The following is a 25,670-nucleotide window of genomic DNA, read 5'->3' on the forward strand; positions in this document are numbered from 1 at the left end:
CGCGTCATTGGAGGAGCCGCGGGCGCGCCGGTCGCCCATTGGCCCGGCGGTCGCGTCAATCCAAGTCGGGCGGAGGAAGGCCGGTTGAGGCTGGTGGCGGCCCTTGAAGAGAAAGTTTGAGGAAAGATCGAGAATTGGCGTAGGGGAGGTGAGGCCGAGGGGGAACGGCGGGCGAGGGGGCTGCCGACTCCTAGGGAGTAGGTCGTTGCGGGCGGGGTGTGGCACAGGGCCCGCGGAGGGGTGGCAGAAAGGGAGGGGGAGGCTGATGAAGGAGGAAGAAGACCGTGGGGGAGGGGGAGGGGAGGTGTGGGAGTGTGAGGAGGGAGAGGAAAGGAGTGGGCATAGGAGAGTGGAGGGAGGGTGTGAGAAGAGGAGGGAGAGTGGAGGGAGGGTGTGAGAGGAGGAGGGAGAGGGGGAGGGTGTGAGAGGGGGAGGGAGAGGGGAAGGGAGGGTGTGAGAGGGGGAGGGAGAGGGGAAGGGAGGGTGTGAGAGGGGGAGGGAGAGGGGAAGGGAGGGTGTGTGAGGGGGAGGGAGAGGGGAAGGGAGGGTGTGAGAGGGGGATGGGGAGGGAGAGGTGAAGGGTGGGAGACGGGGGAAGGAAGGGGAGAGTTGGGGACGTGGGAGGGGAGGGGAGAGAGGAGGTCGGGGGAGGGGAGGGGGAAGTGGGGGAAGGGAGAGGGGATGGGAATGAGTGAGTGGGGGACGGGGAAGAGGAGAGTGGAAGGAGAGGGAGGGTGGGGCAAAGGAGTGATGGAGGGGAGAGGAGAGAAGAATGAGAGGAGGGATTGGGCTAGTGTTGATGGGGAGGCTTGGGAGTGGTTTGTGGGTGGTGATGACGGTGAGTAGTTGGGTGGACACAGAATGGAGATGAGACAGGGAGGGAGTTGGGGGAGGTAAAGGGGTTTGCCATTAATGGCAGAGGGGATAGTGGCTGGTGGTGGGCAGAGCGGCCATGGGGATGTGGGGGAAGTGGGAGGGAGAGTGAGGATGTAAAGAATAAGGGATAGCATGAGGAGAGGAAGGGGATCAAGAAAGGTGTAGGGGAGAGGTGAGGGAATGGGGAGAGCATGGAGGAGGTTGAGGGGCTAGAGGAAGGGAAGGCAAGGGAAAGGGGTGCTGGGGAAGGAGATGGGGAATAGTGGGAGTGGAGTAGGTCAGGTGTAGGTGAGTACAATGGATGAGAGGGTGTGGAAAGGAGAATAGGTTTGAGGGGACAAGGAGAGTGTGGGAATAAAGATAGGGGGATCGGGTGGGCAACTAAATTGAATTGGTCCATAAAAGTGTTGGGGCAGGAGTCAGCTTGGGGAGAGAGAGCAGGGAGAAACAGGAAGAAGGGTCGAGGGACAGGAGGGGGAAGAGATTAGTGGAGAGAGGGTTTGGATCTGGAGGGGTAAAGGACAAAGCTGTGAGTGTAAGGGTTTGTGGTGGCATGACTGGAGGTGGGGGTAAGGGGAGGGTAGGAGTAGTGGGTTGGGAAAGGAAGGGGAGGGGTAAGCTAGTGAGCCAGGGACGGACAAGTGGAGCGGGGTGCAGGAAGGAGCCGGCCATGGGGCCAACAGGAGAGGATCGGAGAGATGGGGTTGGAGAAGGATTCTGGGTGGGAGTGGAGATGGAGCAGAAGAGCCATGGGGAGGAGGGGATTGCTACCTCCTAGTCCCATAGTTCCCTCTAGTCCTGTGACCCTTCCAGCCTAACCCTTCCCAAACAGCTTGGGGACGGAGTGTGGGATTAATATGGGATACAGCTGTGGGGAACAGTGGTCCTGGGGATGTTGGGGTTGGGGTCAGTGGGGTGGACTGTGGAGCAGATCTGGTTGCATCTTCCTGGGTCGGGGGATGTTGGTTGATCAGAAGGGCATCTCTGGGTTTCAGGATTGACAGAGAGGCCGGCTGGTGGGTGGCGGTGCTCTGTGGAGTTGGGGCGGGGCTGGTGTTGGCAGAGATGCGTGGCCTGAGATTTGGGGGAGATTGTACAGTTGCAGTGGTGTGGTGGCACCAGATGTCAGAGTGGGGTTGAGGAGTTGTTTTGAGAAGCCTGGTGCTAAAAAATGGCGTTGCCTTCAGCGTCTGCCAGCTCCAAAGAGGCACCATTTAGCGCCAAGCTTCTGTACCGCTGCACAAACCTGATCCACCAGTCTCTGCAGTCTGAGTAACACAAACAGAATGCTGGAGGAACTCAGCAGGTCAGGCAGCATCTATGGAGGGGAGTCAAGAGCTGTTGTTTCAGGCCAAGACCCTTCAACAGATCTCGATTTCAGTGTCTCACCAACTGGCTTAAGTACATCTTCCTAATCCTCTACCCTGTTTGCCTGTCTCTCTCCCTTGACGTTCTCTGACAAGATACCAGCCACCGGCTATCTCTGTACAACACCCGCCTGCTGGTTTGCCATCCCTCCCCACACCCAGGGCTGAGTGAAGAGCCAGTGAAGTGCCACTTGCTGTCGATCTGGGAGGTAAATGGGAGCGGATCCAGGTCACTCCTCAGACGTCGTGTCTTTTTCCCCGGGCCAAAGGGCCTGTCCTGTGCTGTTCAAATGTTAAATGACCACCTGCTCCACAGGACATTCGTAGACATTTGCTGGAGTCTTTAGTGACATACCAAATCTCAAAGTCCTTTGTGTTCTGCCAAATCCCCTTTCCTGAAGTCCAGATCAATTCCTTAGTCTTAGAACTGACGTGGGATTTGCAATGAAGCAATAGATTGAACAGCCAATCTGGGACCCCGCAGTTCACCACCACTGCAGGACTTGTATGTGACCAGAGTGGGAAAAATCATTGTCGACACCACCCACCCAGCGAAGGGGCTCGGCCCGAAATGTCGACTGGTTATTCTTTTCCGTAGACGCTGCCTGACCTGCTGAGTTCCTCCAGTATTTTGTGTGTGTCGCCTTCCGGAAGGTCCTATAGGGCTATTAAGACGAAAACTTCACGCTATCTTAAGTTTCTCCCTCCTCGGGTAGTTAATCTGATCAACCATTTTAGTTACCTTCCCCGCCCCCTCTATCATTACACTGTAAACACTTTACACCACTTTTTATAAGCTTGTTTACATTGTAAATACGTGCTGATATTTCTGTATGCAGAGTCTCATACTGTAACCTTTAACTTTTACTGTGCATAATTCTTTATTCTTAATTATTAATTTTTTTTCCCTCACCCGACCTTCCTTAAGTCCATCACCCCTACTGGGGCAAAGGCTGCTAACAACAGCTCGCCAGAGTCATCTGTCCTGGGTCAGTCTTTCAAGTTGGGCCCAGGTGAAATCCATCGTGGTGTCTTGGAGGTGAAGATCCTCCCTCTCCCAAGGATGAAGTTTTTGGAGCTTCAGTTGGCTTTTCTGTAGCTCTCGGTTTTTACCGGATGGGACTGTCCATAGGGGAGTTGCCCTGTCCACAGCAAATTCCTAACGTGCAAGCATATATGGCGAACAAACCTGATCCTTAATCCTTTTAATACTCACCGTCACAATGTCAGCTCGCTGTTATCCCAGGCGGGTAGGGTGGGGTGTCTGGAACTTGGTTTGGAGTAGTTTTCCAACCCTCCCTGGGCTCACTGTTCCTCTCTTTCTCTCCCCTGGCTTTCAGCACAGCAATGGCAGCCATCCGTAAGAAACTGGTGATCGTAGGGGATGGAGCCTGTGGCAAGACCTGCCTCCTGATCGTCTTCAGCAAGGACCAGTTCCCAGAGGTGTATGTGCCCACCGTCTTCGAGAACTACGTGGCGGACATTGAGGTGGACGGGAAGCAGGTGTGTGGTTGAGCTCCACGGATGGTGGAGAAGGCGCGTGGCTTCTTTCCCCTTGTTAATCGAGGCACTGATTTCAAGAACATAGAACAGCGCAGTATAGGCCCTTCAGCCAATTTCTGCTGACCTTTGAACCTACTCCGCCATCAATGAAACCTTTCTGTCTTACAGTGACCTCCACCTAAGAGTTTCTTAGGTGTCCCGAATGTATCTGCCTCTACGACCACTCTCCAATCTTTCTACACTTTCCTCCAATATAATTTCCCTAAAATTATACTCTCTTCCCCCCCCCCCCCCATACTAGCCATTTCCACTTTGGGAAAAGGTCTTTGGCTGTCCACTCGATCTGTGCCCCTTCCCTTATGCGCCTCTATCAAGTCGCGTCTCATTCTCCTTTGCTCCAACGAGAAAAACCCAAGCTCACTCAACCGATCCTAATAGGACATGTTCTTTAATCCAGGCAACATCCTGGTAAATCTCCTGTGCACCCTCTCTAAAGCTTCCACAACCTTCCTATCATGAGGCAGCCGAGATGATACTCCCAAGTGTAGTCTAACCAGAGTTTTACAGAACTGCAACGTTACCTCACGGTTTTTGAACTCGATTTCCCCAGCTAATGAAGTCCAGCACACCATACGCCAACGTAACCATCCTATAAACTTGCAGGAAAACTTTGTGGGATCTATGGACATGGACCCCAAGATCCCTCTGTCCCTCCACACTGCCAAGAATCCTGCCATTAACTACCGTTAAAATGCCTTCAATTCTGACCTTCCAAAGTGAATCTCAAAGAAGAGGTGAGCAGCTTCATAAAACTCTGCTTGGGCTGCCTCTGGAGTTTTGCATTCAATTAAGGCTGCCTGAATTCAGAGGGTACGTGTTGCAGGAAGAGATTGGACAAACGTGGGTTGTTTTCTCAGGAATGGCGGAGGCTGAGGGTGGAGCTGGCTGAAGATTGTAAAACTCAGATAAGAGTGGACAGTCGAGTCTGGGGCAGCATTACTTCCTCGGAAGTGGACACGCGAGCAGATAAGGTGTTGAAATAGGATACAGTGCTTGCTTTCATCAGTTGGGGCATTGATTATACTGGACAACAAATTCCTTCAGAAGTGCTGCTTCCTCAGAATTTTTTTGTTTGCGATACACCGCTTGAAGCCGAACACAAATATAATTTCAGACTACTTGTACCATGTAGGAATTTGGACAAACAAGAAATTAACTTTTAATGAATATAATGCGTTTAATTGCATAATGGTGCTGACACTTTGAAATAGTTCAACAAAGCTAAAGTATTTTGATGGTTCTCGTTTGTGCTCAGTGTCTGAGGCTTCTCAACAATAGTCAGCCAGCACTGATGGATTCCAGTTGCCCTGATACCGTTTCTCCATGACCGCAATGTCCTGGTGAAACCCTTCACCATGCTGGTCACTGACAGCGCCAAGATTTGCAGGGAAGAAGTCAAAGTGGGAATGCAGAAAATGAATCTTTAATGACATGTTGCACTTCATGGTTTTGTATGCTTGAAGCATGTTGTCGGCCAGCTGTACATAGCCTGGTGCCAAGAAAATTGTTCAACAGCAGCCTTGAATGTCTTCCAGTCTCACTGGACGTTCTTCAAACTGCCTTTTGTTGCTGAAATGTTTGATTTGCAGCCCAACAAAGATGCCTTCCTTAATCGACTTGAATTATGAATTGAAATCACAAGTATCGGTGATTTTTTTTTTAGAAAATAAAGCGCTAACTGTGTGATAGGGAAGTTTCATCGTGATTTTCATGATGGGCAGCCCTAAATCCATAAGATACACCCAAAAGTATTGAGGAAGCCAAATCTTTGTTGTCCAGCGTTGTAAGCATCAGGAAGTCATGTTGGAGCTGTATAAAACCTTGATTAGGCTGTACTTGGAGGATTGTGCACCATTCTGGTCACCCCTGCCAGGAAGGGTGACGTAGAGGTTCACCAGGGTGCTGCCCGGATTACAGAGCATGAGCAGCGAGGGGAAGCTGGTCAAGCTTGGGTTGTTTTCTGGGGAACGGCAGAGGCTGCGGGGGAAGATCTGATGAAGGTTTATGAGATCACGGGGGAGTACAGAGCCCTAAACGCAAGAGATGCTGGTAACCCAGAGCAACACCTACGCAATGCTGGAGGAACTCGGCAGGTCAGGCAGCATCTATGAATGGGAATAAACGGTCAACTCCCCCTGCCCCCCCAGGTTGAAATGTCTTGTAGTAGAGGGTTTCGAGAGGGGCAAGCTTGAGAAAATGTGTGGAAGGGGCAAGTTTTTATGTTAAACAGTGGTGGGTGCCTGGAATGGGCGGTGGTAGAGGCAGATAACAGAGGCTTTCAGACTGACACGAGTATGTAGAGAATGGATGGGTGCGTATGGCATGTGGCCACAAGGAATTAGTTGTCATTAGCATAATTAACTTCGCAATACGCCTTTTTCCAGTGCTGTAGTTAGTGTTCTCTGATGGATTAACTGTCAACAAAATCAAAGCGGACTTCATTGTTACACATGCAACTGCGTGCCTGCACAGGTAGAACGAAGAACTTACTTGTAGGCACATAGCATCAGAGAGAGAACATTCATAAGAGAAGCATACATTCAATAGCCACTTTATTAGGTACACCTGGTTACTGCAAATTTCTCACCAGCCAATCACGTGGCAGCGACTCAGTGCATCAAAGCATGCAGGCATGGTCCAGAGGTTCAGTTGTTGTTCAGACCGAACATCAGACTGCGGGAAGAAATGTGATCCAGGTGACTTTGACTGTGGAATGATTGTCAGTGTTTGAGTATCTCAGAAACTGCTGATTTCCTGTGATTTTCACACAACACTCTCTAGAGCAGGGGTTCCCAACCTTTTTTATGCCATGGACCAACACTATGGACTGATTTAACCTGCGCATCCCAAGTTGGAAACCCCTGCCCTAGAATGGTATGAAAAACAAAAAACATCCAGTGAGTGGCCGTGGGGTATGGTACCGGTGGGGACGGGTCTGTCACCGTGTAACACCGGGGTACGGTACCGGTGGGGACGGGTCTGTCACCGTGTAACACCGGGGTACGGTACCGGTGGGGACGGGTCTGTCACTGTGTAACACCGGGGTACGGTACCGGTGGGACGGGTCTGTCACCGTGTAACACCGGGGTACGGTACCGGTGGGGACGGGTCTGTCACCGTGTAACACCGGGGTACGGTACCGGTGGGGACGGGTCTGTCTGTGGGTGAAAACACCTTGTTAATGAGCGAGGTCAGAGGAGAATGGCCAGACTATGGCCTCTGGGAGCAGCGAGAAGATGGCATGGCCCAGATGATGTGGGTCTTTGGATGCTGCCTTCTTGAGCAGTGCACCGATAGAAGGTTTTTAGTGTTGAGTGACGAGCTGAACCTCCTTACGTCCAAAGGAAGTAAAAATGCCAGCGTGCCTTCCTTGTGATTGCATCTATGTGCTGGCCCCAAGACAGATCAGCTGATGTTTTAACACACAACAATTCTGCTGATTCTTTCCACCACCGATTTCCTCTCTTCTCCCCCCCCCACGTAGGCTAGCTAGCACACGTTCACCCTCCTTCCCCTTCCTGAAGTCAATAATTCTCGTCTCATTTTTACTGACTCTGAGTGAGAGGTGGTTGTTGTGGCTCCATTCAAAGGTGTCCCCTCTTGTTCCTGTGCGCTGACTCATCTCCACTTCTGGTTAGCCCATCAACAGTGGTGTTGTTGGCTAATTTGTAATTGACGTCGGAGCCGTGTTTAGCCAAGCAATCTTGTGTGCTCGGAGAGGGGAGGTGCCTACACTTGCAGCCTGCTTTAACTGCCAGTCTCCTCCCACACAATAGCCACAAGGCAGCAGTATTTTTATTTTTACTCTAATAATGATCACCATTAGGTGCCTTGTCATATGATGTAGGCGGTTGACCATGATTGTTCTTGGCAACTTGACAGAAGTGGTTTGCCATTGCCCCCTTCTGGGCAGTGTCTTTTCAAGACAGGTGACCCCAGCCATTATCAGCACTCTTCAGAGGTTGTCTGTCTGGAGTCAGTGATAGTATAACTGGGACTTGTGATGTGCACCAGCGGTATCCGACCATCCACCACCTGCTCCTATGGCTTCTGACCCCGAATGGGGTGGGGGGGGGACTAAGCAGGTGCTATACCTTGCCCAAGGGTGACCCAAGGCTAATGGAGTGAAGGGGCGTATTACACCACCTTGTGTAGATGCGTATCGCCATGGCAGCACCCGTTATGTAGCGATACAGCGGAATCACCTCTGCTGGCCCACTGAGCCACATTGCCCAGCAACCTCTGACTTAACCCTAGATTAACCAAGGGACAAAACGCCATTACCAATTAACCCACCCAGTAAGTCTTTGGACTATGGTGGAAAACCAGAGCATCCCATGGTGGGGGATGTGGGGACGGTGCCGGGATGGAATTCCGCCCCAAACCGTAATAGCAATGCACTAATCGCTACGTTCCCTTGGACTCTGGAGTTCGGCCGAAGAGTGTGTTTGCAAGGCTGGTCTCGGGGCAGTGTTAGGTTCAGCAAGGTAGCACGGCAAGAGTATCCTGCAGATGGTTTGCCATCGCGTATTTGAGGAGTGGACGGGCCTGCCCTGGGGTAAGCTGGCTGAATTTGAATTGTTCACCAGTACCCCAGAGCAGCAGGGTTTTCCAGGCTGTAAACGGATGTCAGGATGTGGGTTGTGGTGTGGGCTGGGCTGGGCAGAGGGAATGCCTTTTTCCCAATCCATCAGTCCTTTTGTATGACTCAGCACTGTGCTGACAGGAGGTGATAGGTTAAAGGTAAAAGGCGAAATGTTTAGGGAGATCATGGGAAGGAATTTCTTTGCTCAAAGGGTAGTGTGAGTGTGGAATGAGTTGCCAGAGGAAGTGGCAAATGCAGGTTGAACTGTAACATTTAGGAGACTCTTGGATAGGTCTGTGGATGGGAGGGTATGAAAGGCTGTGGTCCTGGGCCAGGTCGCTGGGACTAGGCCAGAAAATAAGTTGTCACGATTGGAAGATTGTATGTGTGTAGTGTTTGATAACTCAACGTACTATCATTAGGAATCCTCTCCAGGGGATGGATCAGTCGCTATAACATTAGGTTATAGTACCAGTGGGGATGGCTCTGTCACTGTACAACACCGGGGTATGGTACCGGTGGGGACGTGTCTGTCACTGTGTAACACCGGGGTACGGTACCGGTGGGGACGTGTCTGTTACTGTGTAACATCGGGGTACGGTACCGGTGGGGACGGGTCTGTTACTGTGTAACATCGGGGTACGGTACCGGTGGGGACGGGTCTGTCACTGTGTAACACCGGGGTATGGTACCGGTGGGGACGGGTCTGTCACTGTGTAACAGTGGGGTATGGTACCGGTGGGGACGTGTCTGTCACTGTGTAACACCAGGGTACGGTACCGGTGGGGACGGGTCTGTCACTGTGTAACACCGGGGTATGGTACCGGTGGGGACGGGTCTGTCACTGTGTAACAGTGGGGTATGGTACCGGTGGGGACGTGTCTGTCACTGTGTAACACCAGGGTACGGTACCGGTGGGGACGGGTCTGTCACTGTGTAACACCGGGGTACGGTACCGGTGGGGACGGGTCTGTCACTGTGTAACACCGGGGTACAGTACCGGTTGGGATTGGTCTGTCACTATAACACTGGGGTACGGTACCGGTGGGGACGGGTCTGTCACTGTGTAACACTGGGATGTGGAGTCTGCCTTCAGCTGGGTTTGGTGGTGTTGGGGCTAAAGCTCCTGTTCCTGACACTCGGTGCTTGGAAACCCCTGATGTCAGCCACTGCGGGGTTGCCTCTGGCATCGGTCTCTATACCCCCCCACCTTGTACATCACAGATTCCTGCTCTCCTGCTTTCTCAGTCAACCTATTAGTTTCTAAGCATCTGGTTTGGAATCCCCTCCCGCACGTTGGTTGTTACTTTCCCTCCTTCAGGAATGTGATAGACGTTGAGAAGCTTGAAGATAAAGACAGATTAGCTTTAGTTGTCACATGTACATCAAAACATACAGTGAAATGAGTGGTTGCGTCAGATGAAATCAGTAGGGCTGGTGCTAGGAGCAGCTACAAGTGCTGCTATGCTTTCCATTGCATGCCCACAACTTACTAACCCTCACCTAGCTAACTTTTCGGAATGTGGGATGAAGCTGGAGCACCCGGAGGAAACTGGAGGTCACAGGAGAACACACAGACTTCTTGTAGGTCGCTGGCGCTGTAAAGCAAAGTGCTAACTACAAATGGGGAAGTGGAGTTGGTCGGGCAGATAAGGTGGTCAGCATAGATTAGTTGGCCCGACTCCCTGCTGTCAGATTCTGTGACTCTGAGCCTGAACTTGTACTTGCGTGCCACTCCTGTGAAGCGCGTGATATTCTGCTATACAAAGACTCGCACAGCCGGAAACGAGCTCTTCAGCCCAACTCATCCCTGCCAACCCTGTCTGAGCATGGTCCATTTGCCTATGTTTGGCCCGTATCCCTCCAACCCAGCGGTACCCAACCTTTTTTTTATGCCATGGACCAATATCATTATCCATGGACCTCAGGTTAGGAACCCCTGCTCTGAACCTTTCCTGTCCATGCACTTATCCAATAACTTATCGACATTGTTAAGGTATCTGCCTTAATCACTTCCTGTGGCAGCTCATTCCATTCACCGACCACCCTCTGGGTGGAAAAACTTGTTCAGAATCAGGTTTATTATCACTGACCTAACGTATGGCATCAAATTTGTTATTTTAGGGCCACTGTACATTGCAGTACTATGAATTAGATAGAGCAGATGTTTCCTATTGTGGGGAGCCTCAGAGTAGAGGGCTGTCCATTTAGAAGAGAGTTGAGGAGGGATTTTCTTCAGCCAGGGAGTGGTGAATCTGTGGAAGTTGTTGCCATGGGCGGCTGTGAAGGCCAAATCATTGGTTGTATTTGAGGCAGAGGTTGGTAGGTTCTTGTTTAGTCAAAGATTGAAAGGTTATGGGGTTGAAGGAAATTAATCAGCCATGATGAAATGACAGTATGGAATCAATGGACCAAATGGCCTGGTTCTGCTCCTTTGATGGTCTAAATTTCATTAAGAAATATTCAAATGATGTTAAATTGAGTAAGTTGTCCAAAATGAGAGCAAAGTTAGTGCGCTCATGTTCACAGGTTAGTTATTCGTCCGTTCAGAAATCTGATGGTGGAGGAAAGAAGGTGTTGCTAAAACACTGAGTGTTCGGGCTCCTGTATCCTCCACTTTTATGGTAGTGACGAGAAGAGAGTAGGTCCTGGCTGATCATTATGTGTTGTGTGATGTGGGCTATTCTGGTCTCATGACCATGATTGTTCTTGGCAAATTTTTCTGCAGAAGTGGTTTGCCATTGCCTGCTTCTGGGCAGTGTCTTTACCAGGCGGGTGACCCCAGCCATTATCAACATTCTTCAAAGATAGTCTTTCTGGCATCAGCGGTCACATAACCAGGACTTGTGATATGTGTCGGCTGCTCATACGACTGGCCATCACCTGCTCCCATGGCTTTACGTGAACCTAATCGGGGGGTGGGGGGGTTTAAGCAGGTGCTACACCCTGCCCAGGGGTGATCTGCAGGCTAGTGGAGGGTATAGCCTTATACCTCCTTTGGTAGAGATGTATCTCCACCCCACCACCTGGCTCATAGAGATCCTTAATAATGGATCCCACCTCAGGGTCCTCTTAAATCTCTCCCCCTCACCTTAAATTTGTGCCCTCTAGTTCCCGATTTCCTGAACTTGGAGAGGAGGACAAAGCACTGTGGCTATTCACGTTTCTCTGCCTCTCTGGGATTTGTACACCTCTATAATGTTACCCCACAGCCTCCTTCCCCAGCTCCCAACCCTCTTAACTCAAGCCCTTCAGTCGTGTCCCATCCTGGTGAATTCTCCAGATGAATGACTCTGAGAGTGTCTCCAAGAGGATGTCTGCTTCTTGTGATTAAAGGTCAAAGTGAATTTACTTTCCAAGCATGTTGCCACTTTATTCACCTTTACACCTCATTAATCATCCAGTCATAAATCAACTCAATGCATCAAAGCATGCAGACATGGTCAAGAGGTTCAGAGTTAACATCAGAACGGGGAAGAAATCTGATCGAAGTGACCTTGACCGTGCAATGATTGATCTACATGAAACGCTGTTGCAGGAAAGCAGCATCCATCATCAGGGACCCCCACTACCCAGGACATGCTCTCTTCTCGCTGCTGCCATCAGGAAGAAGATACAGGAGCCTCAGGACACACACCACCAGGTTCAGGAACAGGTATTACCCCTCAACCATCTGGCTCTTGTACCAGAGGGGATAACTTTACTCAACTTCACACACCTCAACATTGGAATGTTCCCACAACCAGTGGGGACTCATTGTTAAGGACTGTTAATCTCATGTTCTCTATTTATTACGTATTTACTTATTATTGTTTATTTCTGTATTTGCGCAGTTTGTGGTCTTTTGCACATTGGTTGAACGCCCAAGTTGATACAGTCTTTCATTCATTCTGTTATGTGTTTATTGAGCTTGCCTGCAAGAAAATTAATCCCATGGTTGTATGTGATGTCATACATGTACTTTGATGATAAATTTACTTTGAACTTTGGTGCCAGATGGGTGATTTGAGTATCTCCGAAACCGCTGATCTGAAACTGGGATTTTCACACACAACAGTCTGCAGAGTTTTCAGAAGATGGTGCAAAAAACCCAAACACAAAACATCCAGTGAGCAGCAGTTCTGTGGGTGAAAACGCCTTGTTAATGAGAGCGGACAGAGGAGAATGGCCAGACTGGATCAAACTGACAGGAGGATGACAGTAACTCAAATGACCACATATTACAACAGTGATGCACAGAAGAGCATCTCTGCACGCACGAAACATGTTGAACCTTGAAGTGGATGGGCGACCGCAGCAGAAGGCCACACCAGGTTCCACTCCTGTACTCAGTAGCCTCTCCCTCTCAGGGGAGGTAGGTACACTGACCTGTGTCTCTCAGCAGCAGAAGACCTCACTGGGTTGCATTTCGGTATCGAATAAAGTGGCCACTGAGTGTATGTCACTATATACTACCTGGAGATTCCTTTCTTGAAGGCATTCACAATAGAACATGGAAATACAATATAATTGATGAAAAATGCACACAAAATGGGCAAACAATCAATGTGCGAAGGAAGACAAACTGTGCAAGTACAAAGTAAACAAATATAAATAATACTGAGAATGAGTGGGAGAGTCCTTGAAAGCAAGTCTATAGGTTGTGGAGTCAGTTCAGCGTTGAGTTGAGTGAAGTTAGCCACGCTCGTTTGGGAGCCTGAAGGTTGGAGGGTGATAACTGTTCCTGAACCTCGTGGTGTGGGGCCTGAGGCTCCTGTATCTCCTCCACAATAGCAGTCATGAGAAGAGAGCATGGCCTGGATTGTGGGGGTCCTCGATAACAAGTGCTGCTTTCTTGTGGCGTAATGAATTTAAATATTTCATCCGCCAGTCTTTCAGTTTCTCCAGTGCCTCAGTCACAACCACATCGTTTGGGAGCTTTTGCAGGGTGCATTTCTAACCTATTTATAGGACCAGCAACCTCAGCAGTCTTTTTAAAAATTTGTTCATTTACGGGATGTGGGCGTTGCCAGCCAAGCCAGCAGTTAATGCCCATCCCTAGTTGCCCATGAGCTGCCTTCTTGAACCACTGCAGTCCCTGAGGTGTAGGTACACCCACAGTGCTGTTAGGGAGGGAGTTCCATGATTTTGACCCAGCGACAATGAAGGAACGGCGATATGTTTCCAAGTCAGCATGGTGAATGACTGGAGATTTCCAAGTGGTGGTGTTCCCAGGTATCTGCTGTTCTTGGCCTTCTAGATGATTGTGGGTCTGGAACATGCTGCCTCAGGAACTTTGATGTGTTGTTGCAGTGCATCTTGTAGATAGTACACACTGCTGCAACTGTCTGTCGATGGTGGAGGGATTGGATGCTTGTGGAAGGGGTACCAATCAAGTGGGCTGCCTTATACTGGGTAGTGTCAAGCTTCTCGCGTTTTGATGGAGCTGCACTCCCCCAGGCGAGTACACTCCTGATCTGAGCCCTGTTAGATGGTGGACTTGCTTCCGGGAGTCAGGAGGTGAGTTACACGCCACAGGAGTCCTAGCCTTTGACCTGCTCTGGTAGCCATGGTGTTTATGTGGCTAGACCAGTTCAGTTTCCTGTCAATGGTAACCCCCAGGATGTAAAGAGTGGAGGATTCAGTGATGGTGGTGACTCTGAATGTCAAGGGACAATGGTTAGAGCCTCTCTTGTTGGAGATGGTCATTGCCTGGCACTTGCTTGGCTCCAACGTTACTTGCCACTTGTCAGCCCAAGCCAGGACCTGCTGCATATGGGTATGAACTGCTTCACTGTCTGAGGAGTCACGAATGGTGCAGAACATTGTGCAGTCATCTGCGAGCACCCCCACTTCTGACCTTGTTGTAGAAGGAAAGTTATTGGTGAAGCAGCTGAAGATGGTTGGTCCTAGGACACTTTCCTGAGGAACTCCTTCAGTGATGTCCTGAGGATGAGATGTTTGACCTCCAACCACTACAACTATTTTCCTCTGTATCAGGTATGACACCAACCAGTGGAGGGTTTCTCCCCTAATTCCCATTGATTCGGTGTTAGCTAGGGCACCATGATGCCATACTCAGCCAAATGCTGCCTTGATGTTGAGGGTTGTCCCTCTCACCTCACCTCTGGTATTTAGCTCTTTGGTCCATGTTTGGCCCAAGGAGGTGATGAGGTCAGGAGCTGAGCGGCCTTGTTGGAACCCAGACTGGGCATCCATGAGCAGGTTATTGCCGAGGAGGTGCTGTGTGATAGCACTTCCTTTACTTTGCTGATGATTGAGGGTAGGCTGATAGAGTGGTAGTTGGGTGTGTTGGACGTGGCCTGTTTCTTGTGTACCGGACATACCCTGGCAATTTCCCACATTGCTGGGTAGATGCTGGTGGTGTGGCTGTACTGGAACATCTTGGCTAGTGGTGTGGCAAGTTCTGGAGCACAAGTCTTCAAGACTATTGCTGGGAATTTGTCTGGGCCCATAGCCTTCGCGGTATCCAGTGCCTTCGACCACTGCTCGATATCATGTGGAGTCTGAGCGGGCAGAGACTGTGTGCCTGGGGGTAGTGTGTGAGTGTGTGCAGAGACTGTGTGCCTGGGGGTAGTGTGTGAGTCCGTGCAGAGACTGTGTGCCTGGGGGTAGTGTGTGAGTCCATGCAGAGACTGTGTGCCTGGGGGTAGTGTGTGAGTCCGTGCAGAGACTGTGTGCCTGGGGGTAGTGTGTGAGTCCGTGCAGAGACTGTGTGCCTGGGGGTAGTGTGTGAGTCCGTGCAGAGACTGTGTGCCTGGGGGTAGTGTGTGAGTCCGTGCAGAGACTGTGTGCCTGGGGGTAGTGTGTGAGTCCGTGCAGAGACTGTGTGCCTGGGGGTAGTGTGTGAGTGTGTGCAGAGACTGTGTGCCTGGGGGTAGTGTGTGAGTCCGTGCAGAGACTGTGTGCCTGGGGGTAGTGTGTGAGTCCGTGCAGAGACTGTGTGCCTGGGGGTAGTGTGTGAGTCCGTGCAGAGACTGTGTGCCTGGGGGTAGTGTGTGAGTGTGTGCAGAGACTGTGTGCCTGGGGGTAGTGTGTGAGTGTGTGCCTGAGGGTAGCGTGTGAGTCCGTGCAGAGACTGTGTGCCTGGGGGTAGTGTGTGAGTGTGTGCAGAGACTGTGTGCCTGGGGGTAGTGTGTGAGTCCGTGCAGAGACTGTGTGCCTGGGGGTAGCGTGTGAGTCCGTGCAGAGACTGTGTGCCTGGGGGTAGTGTGTGAGTGTGTGCAGAGACTGTGTGCCTGGGGGTAATGTGTGAGTCCGTGCAGAGACTGTGTGCCTGGGGGTAGTGTGTGAGTGTGTGCAGAGACTGTGTGCCTGGGGGTAATGTGTGAGTCCGGGCAGAGACTGTGTGCCTGGGGGTAATGTGTGAGTCCGTGCAGAGACTGTGTGCCTGGGGGTAGTGTGTGAGTGTGTGCAGAGACTGTATGCCTGGGGGTAATGTGTGAGTCCGTGCAGAGACTATGTGCCTGGGGGTAGTGTGTGAGTCCGTGCAGAGACTATGTGCCTGGGGGTAGTGTGTGAGTCCGTGCAGAGACTATGTGCCTGGGGGTAGTGTGTGAGTCCGTGCAGAGACTATGTGCCTGGGGGTAGTGTGTGAGTCCGTGCAGAGACTATGTGCCTGGGGGTAGTGTGTGAGTCCGTGCAGAGACTATGTGCCTGGGGGTAATGTGTGAGTCCGGGCAGAGACTGCAGGTAGGAAACTCGATGATAGGTTAGTGAACAGAGTCAGTAAGCCTGAAAGTAGTGGGTGAGTCTGGCCAGAGACTGGAGGTTGGAGGCCTGAAGTTGTTGGAGACTTGTGTGTAAAGATTTGGGAGGGTGTGAAAGGGGTTTGTTCTGCTGGTCGCGGATGTGTTATGATGTTGTTATATTGAACATTGTGGGCATGCTACGTTGATGCTGGAATGTGTGGTGACACTTGTGGGTGTGTTGCTTGTTGATGCAAACAATGCATTTCACTGTACGTTTAAATGTCCGTGTTGCAAATAAAGCTAATCTTTAAATATGAAGTGAATGGAGGGAGGTGGATCGAGTTCAGTACAAACACAGTGGGCTGAAGGCTTATTGCTGTTCTCAGTTGACAGGGCTTGCGTGGCTGTGTCAGACGAGAGGTGGTGGTACTCATGGTACTGGGTGTAATCCTGAGTCCCGGTGTTGGAGCTGGTCAGAGAGTGACCGCTGCTGTTGGCTCCCGACAGCGAGGTCGATCCTGGTGACCAGAGCCAGTAAACCCTGTCCCACTGTTTGTAAACCCTGGTGGATGGGTAACTGGCTCAGCGGGCCTCTGCAAACTCGACATTGGTCCCTGCCGTGGCCACAATCCTGCAGGAGATTGTTGGGTCGTTTTTTTATTGTGTTCACAATTACGGTGAAGCGAGGGTGCGGTGTTGAAACTTAGCAGCATTACTGGTGTGTAGGTACAGACAGCACGCAGAATCTAAACTGTACAAAGCCACGTACAGCAGCCTCTCACTCTGCTTCAGCTGAACCAACGTGCTTGTTGTTGACCTCAGGAGGAGGAAACCCAAGGTCCAGGAGCCAGGCCTCACCAGGGAATCCGAGCTGGAGAGAGTTGGTAACTTTCAATCCCTTGGCATTATCATGCCAGAGGATCCTGTCCTGTCACCGGCGCGTAAGTGCCGTATTACAAAGAAGACATGGCAGCGTCTTTCTTAGAAGCTTACACAGGTCTGGCATGTCATCTAAAACTTTACCAAACTTATTGATGCACAGTCCTGATTGCATCACAGCCGGGTATGGAAAGACCAGTGGCTAAGATCGGAAAAGCCTTACAAAAAGTAGTTATACAGCCCAGTCCATCACTGTCAAAACCCTCTTCACCACCGAGCACATCTACAAGAAGCAATGTCACAAGAAAGCAGCGTCCATCGTCAAGACCCCCACCATACAGACCGTGCTCTTCTTGCAAAGGAGTTAGTAGAGCCTCAGGTCCCACATTACCAGGTTCAGGAACTGTTATTACCCCTCAACCATCAGGCTCCTGAACCAGTGTGGATAACTTCTCTCACCTATGGGCTCACTTTCAACGTCTCCACGACTCATGTTCTCTGTATTATTTATTATTATTTGTTTTTGTACGAGTACAGTTTGTTTTCATTTGCACAGTAGTTTTTGTCAGTCTTTCTGTGTAAATTTTCAAAGATTGTGTTTTCCTGTGTTCTACTGTGGATGCCTGCAACAGGATGGATCTGAGGGTGGTATACGTACTGTGATAAATTTATTTTGAAGAGACCGACAAATGAGAGGTGTAGTGAGCCGTTAGCATAAGACTTTACAGCGCTGGCTATCAGCGATTGCAGTTCAGTTCTCACTCGCAGTGAGTTTGCACGGTCTCCCCGTGTCTGCTTGGGTTTCCTCCCACATTCCCGCCGCTGTCTGTAAGGAGTTTGCACGGTCTCCCTGTGTCTGCTTGGGTTTCCTCCGGCTTCTCCGGTTTCCTCCCACAGTCCAAAGATACATCACTTCGTATGTTAATTGGTCATTGTGAATTAGCCCTGTGATTAGCCGAGGGTTCAGCTTGAAGGGCTGGAAAGGCCTTCTCCACGCGGTATCTCAATAGATGAATGATACACGTTCCATTGATGTACAGGTTAGGGTTAGCAGGTGGTGGGCGTGCTGTGTTGGCGCAGGAAGCCAGCACACCTTTCACAAACAGTGCTTTTCTGTATGTTTCGATGTACGTGTGACAAAAAAAACTCATCTTTACCTTTTAATCTTAAAAGAGACTACAAAAACGTGACCTTGGTGCAGGATTAGCAAAACTCTGGCACGTGTGCTCAAGACAGCACGCGCAAAGTTTTTGTTGGCACGTGGCAAGCAACAGTGCCCCTCAGTGGAGCCAGCCAATAATAAAAATGTACGTAATGATTATCCTTAATGCCAAATAAAACAGCAAATGAGGCCAGTGAGATGTTTCCACAGGAAACCTCTCATGCGGACTTGGCGCCAGCGAGACAATTGTGAGAACATATGACATTGGATGATGCGTTTTGTCTGGAACAGGAGGCGTAGACTTGATAACGGAACGACTGCTACGTGCACACTTCTCAAACATGCCAGTACTAGCCAGATACAGAGCTTCTGTCATCATGAGTACAGTGGCAAAGCGTGGCCATTTTCCCATCGGTCGTGAAAATGCACCAAAGGTTATAATCTCATCTTCAGAAAACGTTATTTTTCAATTGTCTCTTTAAAGATTAATTATCAATTTTTAATAGATTTTCTAAAATGTTTCATTTATTTTGATCTATCTCCGCTTGCTCAATACTGTAGTAATGACATCTGAGTGATGATAAACCTGATTCTGATATGGGTCTCTATTGTGGACTGAGACTGGGAAGCGGGCAGGGAGAGGGAATGGTGGGTGGCAAAAGGGGAAGGGAGAGGGGAGGGAGCGGGAAGCACCAGAGAGACATTCTGTAATGATCAATAAATCACTTGTTTAGAATCAAATGAACTTTGCCTGGTGGTCTGCACTCCCGCCCTGGCACTCCATCTCTGCCAGCTGTCCCACTCTCCATCCATGGTGCTCCACCCTCGCCATTCCCATTATCCTTTGCTCCTGCCAGGTTTACAAACTCGCTCTCTGCTCCTTGTTGACAAATACAGTACTGCGTATTTCCTCATCTCCGTTCTAAAGGCACATCCTTGTATTCCCAGGCTGTGCCCTCTTATCCTTGGCTCTCCAGTCAGTGATAATCTCTGCTCAAAATGACCGTGGCACGTGAGAGAAATGTTTTAGGTTTTCGCCAGTTTAGGCTCATGCTCTCATAAAAAGGTGTGCCCCCCCCCCCCGCTTTACTGCATACTGCAGGGAGTAAACACAAAGGCAAGTCCAAGGTAGTGCAAGTGGTGCTCCCTAGTTGTTCCATCGCTGAGACGAGGTTAGGTTACGCGGGTCGGCTTGAGACCCTGAAGGTCAGAGAAAGTAGCTGTTAGTGAACCTGCTGGAATAAAACTTTGGGATCCTGTACGTCCTGCCCGACGTGAAGAGGGTCCGACCCAGATGGTGGAGATCGATGCATTCTGATGCTTTTGATCCAAATTTCTTTCACAAGTCAAGGATGGGGCGTAAAACTTTTCGATGTTTTATGAAGTGCTAATAGAACAAAGAAATTGGAGGCGTAGAGATGCAAAAGTCTAAGTGCAAAGAACAGAAAATTACTGAAAGAAGAAAAGGATGAACCAATGTATTGACCCTTATACCACCAATAAGAAACATTTAGTACAAATTTGTAGATAAGAGTTAACCAATCAGATATCCCCTCTTCAAATATGGCGAACCAAGAAGTTTCTAGGTCGTACAAGAGATATTAGCCTCTAGGGTAGACACTGAACGATTGCATATACATACTGCATACTAAACAGTTATGTATATAGGTGGGTGTATTAAATACTAACAGACATAAATTGTTAAACTGCAAAGAGAATTACAGTTATGCAGTCTAAGTCGACAGGATCCTTGATGAAGGATGCCATATTCTTGAGGGTGCTGTAGATGCTGTCAGTGGTGGAGAGGGCTGTGTCCACCTTGTGCTCGGGATTAATACAAACCTTGTCAAAGTGCACACAAGCCCCACACAGAGACTCTTGTTCACCACCTCGATTGGCACCTGATTAGAAGCCTCTGAATTCTCTGACTGCAGTGGTATTGGGTTTTGGGGCTTGTAACGACTCATGTCTTGTGTACCTGTTCAGGTGGAATTGGCCCTCTGGGACACAGCTGGCCAGGAAGACTACGACCGCTTGCGGCCTCTCTCCTACCCTGACACAGACGTGATTTTGATGTGCTTTTCCATTGACAGCCCTGACAGTTTAGGTAAGCATCATCTTTATTATCCTCTCGAGCTTCGTACACTGCCAGGTTTCTAGTGGGCATCATGTGCCCAGATGTGGGGCCTTCACTGGGGGGGGGGGGAGGAACCTGCAGGAGGTTTGGGAGGAGGACTGGCAAAAGCCTAAAGTTGTGGTAGGTTTCTAGAGTGCGGTAAGTGGTGCCTTGCAGAGTATTGTCTGTGTGGAGTTTGCATGTCCTGCTGTGTCCATATGGGTTACGCCCTCCACCCAGATGGGCGCCATTTTCCCCCCACATCCGGGTGATGTTCTCAGGTGGCAAAATGAGTAGCAGTTAGTGCAAAGCTTTACTCAGCCCGTGCTCGGCGACCGGGGTTCAGTTCGTAAGGAGTTCGTGTGTTCTCCCTGTGACCACGTGGGTTTCCTCCAGCTATTTTTGTTTTCTCCCACATCCCAATGGCGTGCGGGTTAATGTTAGTAGGTTGTGGGCACCTTTTGGACTTGTGGCTGATGCAAACGATGTTTCAATATACACATGACCAATAAAGCTGACTTTAGTATTTTTAATTGTATTTGGGTGAGGGGGTAATCTGGGGTGGGGGGGGAAGATGTATTTCATGGCAGTGAGAGGAGAAGGGATTGTTTGGATTGCTCTGTGAACTGGGCGTAGTCTCAATGGGCCAAGTGGCCTCAGGAGGAATCGTGGCATCCTTCCAGCTCAATTCCTGCTCCTTGTTGAGAACGTAGAAAGGTCCAGCGTAGGAATAGGTTGTTTTGGCCCACAATTTCAATCTAACTAATCCCATTTCCTTGCACATAATCCATGTCCCTCCTGTTCACAAGCCTTTCTCTTAAACACTGTCATATCTGTTTCCACCACCTCTACTGGCAACCAGTTTCAGGCACCTACCACTGTGTGAAATAAAAGGGAGCTGAAGACTCTAGACATCGAGCAAAATTGGGCCATTCAGCCCATTGAGTCTACTCCTCCCTCTCAACCCTGCTCTTCTGCCCTCTCCCCGTAACCTTTGACACGCTGACTAATCAAGAATTTAATAATCAACCTCTACTTTAAATATATCCAATGACTTGGTCTCTGCAGCCATCCGTAGCAATGAATTCCACAGATTCACCACGCTCTGGCTAAAGAAATTCTTCATTTCTGTTCATTAGGGACATCCCTCTATTCTGAGGCTGTGCTGTAGGAAACATCCTCTCCACATCCACTCTATCTAGGTTTTCAATATTTAGTAGGTTACAATGAGATCCAAAGTTCTTCTAAACTCCAGCAGATACAGGCCCAAAGCTCCTCATACATTAATCCTTTCATTCCTGGGATCACTCTTGTGAATTTTCTCTGGACCATCCAAGACCAGCACATCCTTTCTTAGATGAGAGGCCCAAAGCTGCTCTCAGTACTCCAAGTATAGTCTGAACAGTGCCTTGGCAAAACCTCAGCATCACATCCTTGCTCTTACGTTCTAGTCCTCTCGAAATAAATGCTAACATTGCATTTGTCTTTTGCATCAGCCACACAGTACGAGACATACAAATTATATAAGTTACAAAAAAGAGTGCAAAAGAGGAGTGGTGAGGTAGTGTTCATAGATCTCACGGCGGAGGGGAAGAAGCTGTTCCTGAATTATTGAGAGTGGATTTTTGAAGATGTCTTCAATGGTGATAGAGCTGGCTGATCTACGACCCTGTTGCGATCCTGTGCATTGGAGCCTTCAGTTCCATAACTGACCCGATTGGTGAGCAGGCACCCTGTTCAACAGCCTATCCTGGTGATAATTTTAGTTTTCCGACACCCGCGGTTAATATATTTTTTTAGTCTTTGCTGATTATAACCTCCTGCACTTCTAGACATACCAGTTCCCTGCCACCCTTGTGACCTAACTAACACTTGCCGCTGTCTGTCTCATCCTGGGCAGAGAACATTCCGGAGAAGTGGACCCCGGAGGTGAAGCACTTCTGCCCCAACATCCCCATCATCCTGGTGGGGAACAAGAAGGACCTGCGGGGGGACGAGCACACACGGAGGGAGCTGGCCAAGATGAAGCAGGTGAGCGGCAAGGGAAGAGGAGGTGGGGGAGAGGTTTGTTCTGTGGCCATGGGCGGGGAGTAGTTAGGAGAGGGTCCGGAGGAAGTCCACGAGAATGATCCTGGGAGTGAAAGGGTTAATTGATGGCTCTCGGCCTGTGCTCACTGAGGGGGGGGGGGGGGGAGAATCTCATTGAAGCCTACCGAATACTGAAAGGCCTAGACAGAATGGCTGTGGAGAGGGTGTTTCCTATAGTGGGGGAGTCTAGGACCAGAGGGCACAGATCGGAAGAGGGACGTCCATTAGGACAGAGATGAGGAGGAATTTATTCAGCCGGAAAGTGGTGAACCTGTGGAAGCCACGATCAGCTGTGAAGGCAAGTCGTTGGGTATATTTAAAGTGAAAGGGTCATAGGTTCTTGATTACTCTGAGCATCAGAGGTTACAGGGAGAAGTCAGGAGGATGGGGTTGGGGGGAATAATAGGTCAGCCATAATCAAATGACAGATCAGTGTAGATGGGCTGAATGGCCTATTTCTCCTCCAATGTCTTGTGGATAACAGATTCGCTGTTATCTTGTCCTGTTGCTTGTCCCACTTCGCGCCCCCGGCCCCCTGATCCACCCTCACTCCACACTGGGTCAGAGAACAACCCAGCTCGGATGCAGGCCTTTTGACTCATCTGCTCCGTGCTGACCGCAGTGCCCAGCCGTAAGTCCCAATTTCCCACCTTCGGCCAATATCACTCCGTGCTGACCACAGTGCCCAGCCGTAAGTCCCAATTTCCCACCTTCGGCCAATATCGCTCTGTGTTCCTGTCCAGCTGCTTCTTCAAAGATCCTATTGTACTGGCCCCAACCACTCCCTCAGGCAGCTTGTTCCTCATCCCCACTCCCCATTTCCCACCTTGGTGGTGTCCTACTTCCCACAGCCTCTCGATTCTGCATCTCAGTCCCACCTCCTCCGACACCGGCTAACTGGAGGTTCCCTCGGGCGGCAGCAAGGATTCTCACCCCTCACTCTACCCTCCCCTCCCCTCCCCTCCTGCAGGAGCCCGTGAAGCCAGACGAAGCGAAGGACATAGGGAGCCGGATCAACGCCTTTGGCTACCTGGAGTGTTCTGCCAAGACGAAAGAGGGGGTGCGCGAGGTCTTCGAGCTGGCCACACGCGCAGCCCTGCAAGCCAAGAAGACCAAAAGCAGGAGCCCGTGCCTGTTGCTGTGAAGTTGCTGCAGCACTGAGAGGGATCTACCAGCATCCTGAACCCCCCCGCCCGTACCCACCGTCTTTCTGTGTCTCTTCCTTCTTTCTCTCTCTCTCTCTGTACTCACCATCTTTCACTCTCGCTCTCTCTCCCTTCCCTCTTTCTCTCGTCTTTTTCTCTCCCCCTCCTTTTATCTCATCTCCTTCCTTGCCTTCCTCTTCATCTTGTATCTCTTCCTGTTCTTCCTCCCCCTTCACTCCCTTCCCACCCACCACCGGCATTCTCCTATCTTTCACCCCCCATTCCCCACCATCTTTCACCAGATTTTAATCATCTACACTTGTGTCCTGCCTCCCACCGAATTAGTGAAGGAATTTTCTTTTTAAATGTTCCTTTCATTTGAGTCGCTTGGTTTTCCGGCAATCCTGTTGGACCCCAGCCCCCTCTCCCTTCCCCTGGACCACCAGCCCCGTGGCGAGCTCACAGATCAGTGGTTTCAGGTACAGCCGAGCCCAGGAATCGAGCCGCCTCTCTCCCACCCCTCCCATTCAGCTGGGCACTGGTAGTTGAAACTCTGCCTCCTCGAGGCCTGCTTGCCTGAGGCCCTTCCTCACGAGCAAAAGAAGCACGTGCTTCTTGTCTGTGCCTGCCCATCTCCTCGATCAGGGCTCTGTTCAGAACCGCAGCTGACTGAATAGACGCTCGGGGAAAGACGGGGTGGATATCTCTTTATTTCTGCCGCTGCCTTATCGGAAGGGGGTGGAGGAAGGACGGAACTTCTGTGGACAAGTCCTCGGGACTGCTGGCAGGTTCCCTGTGCCCCGCTGGGCTCCCACAGTTCCCGGCTGGGATTGCAGTGTGCCACTCACCGTATGGTGCCTCGCCAAATGCCTGTCTTCTCGCTCGGGCTCCAATACACCCCGCCTCACCACCAGAGCAGGTTTTGAACCAAGATCCTTCCCTCCCAGTTTGCCTGTGCATCTGGGACGCCTGTCACTCCCCCCTTCCCCCACCCACCAGAGTTTTGTAGCCCTTGTGCACGGACAGGCTAGGAGTTGAAAGGAGTGTGTCTGACTCCCTTTCTGTCACCTCCATGATGTGACAAAGACAGGGCCCTTTCACTCCACGTGTGCCACACTCCATAGCAGGCAGTCACAGGGTGGTCGGTGTACGCCCAGCGTAATGGGAGATAATTGAAGCCCCAGTGCCTGACCACTGCTTTTTTATACCAGTCTATCAGAACCTGCCTTAAGAGTAGCCATTGCCCCCCCCCCCACCCCACAGCCACCCTGGATTGTTTAGGGAATGGTATTAAACCTACACTGCTTGTGAAGAGGGAAACATCCCTGGGTGATGGGACAGCGTAGAGAGTTTCACTCTGTGTCTGACCCCAGGAGTATGTGATGGGACAGTCTGGAGGGAGCTTCACTCTGTGTCTGATCTCAGGAGTGTGTGATGGGACAGTGTGGAGGGAGCTTCACTCTGCGTCTGACCCTGGGAGTGTGTGATGGGACGGTGTGGAGGGAGCTTCACTCTGTGTCTGATCTCAGGAGTGTGTGATGGGACAGTGTGGAGGGAGCTTCACTCTGTGTCTGACCCTGGGAGTGTGTGATGGGACAGTGTGGAGGGAGCTTCACTCTGTGTCTGACCCTGGGAGTGTGTGATGGGACAGTGTGGAGGGAGCTTCACTCTGTGTCTGATCTCAGGAGTGTGTGATGGGACGGTGGGGAGGGAGGCCAGCTGAGGATCAGTCCTTACTGTTTCAGGGCTTCAAATCCCTGCCAGATCTTACCGAGCTGGGGGAGAGAGAGAGAGGCTGGTTTAATATTCACTGGTAAAGTTTTAAACCTGTGTACTTTTGCACTTCAAAGTGTTTCACACCCACCCCCCACTACAAAAGTGAAGTAAAAGTTCTTGTGCCTGGTCTGTGGGATCCCAGTTTCTGAAAGGGGAGGGGATACTTTTGGGGGTGTGTGTTTGTGTGGGTGCACCTGGAGCTTTCTATTCGAAATGTTTACTCTCAGTATTAGTTGCTTTGTTTTATTCTGTCCCTCGGGCAATGCCAACACTTGTCTCCTCCCTTTCCAGGACTGGCAGCTCTTTCCCACCCCTTACCCCTCCTCCACAGTTAGCGCCACGCGGGAACACCATGCCCGCCTGCGGGAAGCGGACGCTGTATGACGCCTGAGAGGGCGGATTGTCCCTTCCCTCGCACGAAG

At 50.5% G+C, this 25,670-nt stretch overlaps 1 protein-coding gene across 2 annotated transcripts; it reads left to right on the forward strand.

Moving 5' to 3' along the window:
- Positions 1 to 23,867, forward strand: rhoaa (ras homolog gene family, member Aa). Of its 2 annotated transcripts, none has more exons than XM_063035276.1 (5): positions 1 to 148; positions 3,584 to 3,746; positions 20,110 to 20,230; positions 22,140 to 22,270; positions 23,298 to 23,867. In XM_063035276.1, the coding sequence occupies exons 2-5, from the start codon at positions 3,591 to 3,593 to the stop codon at positions 23,469 to 23,471; spliced, it is 582 nt and encodes a 193-aa protein (XP_062891346.1). In that variant the 5' UTR covers positions 1 to 148; positions 3,584 to 3,590; the 3' UTR covers positions 23,472 to 23,867. The 2 variants fall into 2 exon arrangements, with proteins under 2 accessions (XP_062891346.1, XP_062891347.1); XM_063035277.1 differs by having other exon boundaries at positions 24 to 148; positions 3,589 to 3,746.
- The last annotated feature ends 1,803 nt before the right edge of the window (positions 23,868 to 25,670 follow it).

This window comes from Mobula hypostoma, chromosome 28 (assembly GCF_963921235.1).
Source record: "Mobula hypostoma chromosome 28, sMobHyp1.1, whole genome shotgun sequence".
NCBI classification, from domain to species: domain Eukaryota; kingdom Metazoa; phylum Chordata; class Chondrichthyes; order Myliobatiformes; family Myliobatidae; genus Mobula; species Mobula hypostoma.

What these genes read in the sequence shown, in the direction of transcription:
- rhoaa (XM_063035276.1), top strand. Translation starts at nt 3,591, where the DNA reads ATGGCAGCCATCCGTAAGAAACTGGTGATCGTAGGGGATGGAGCCTGT. An exon ending in TGACAGCCCTGACAGTTTAG is followed by an intron (nt 20,231 to 22,139) that starts GTAAGCATCATC and finishes CATCCTGGGCAG; the next exon opens with AGAACATTCCGGAGAAGTGG. An exon ending in AGCTGGCCAAGATGAAGCAG is followed by an intron (nt 22,271 to 23,297) that starts GTGAGCGGCAAG and finishes CCCCTCCTGCAG; the next exon opens with GAGCCCGTGAAGCCAGACGA.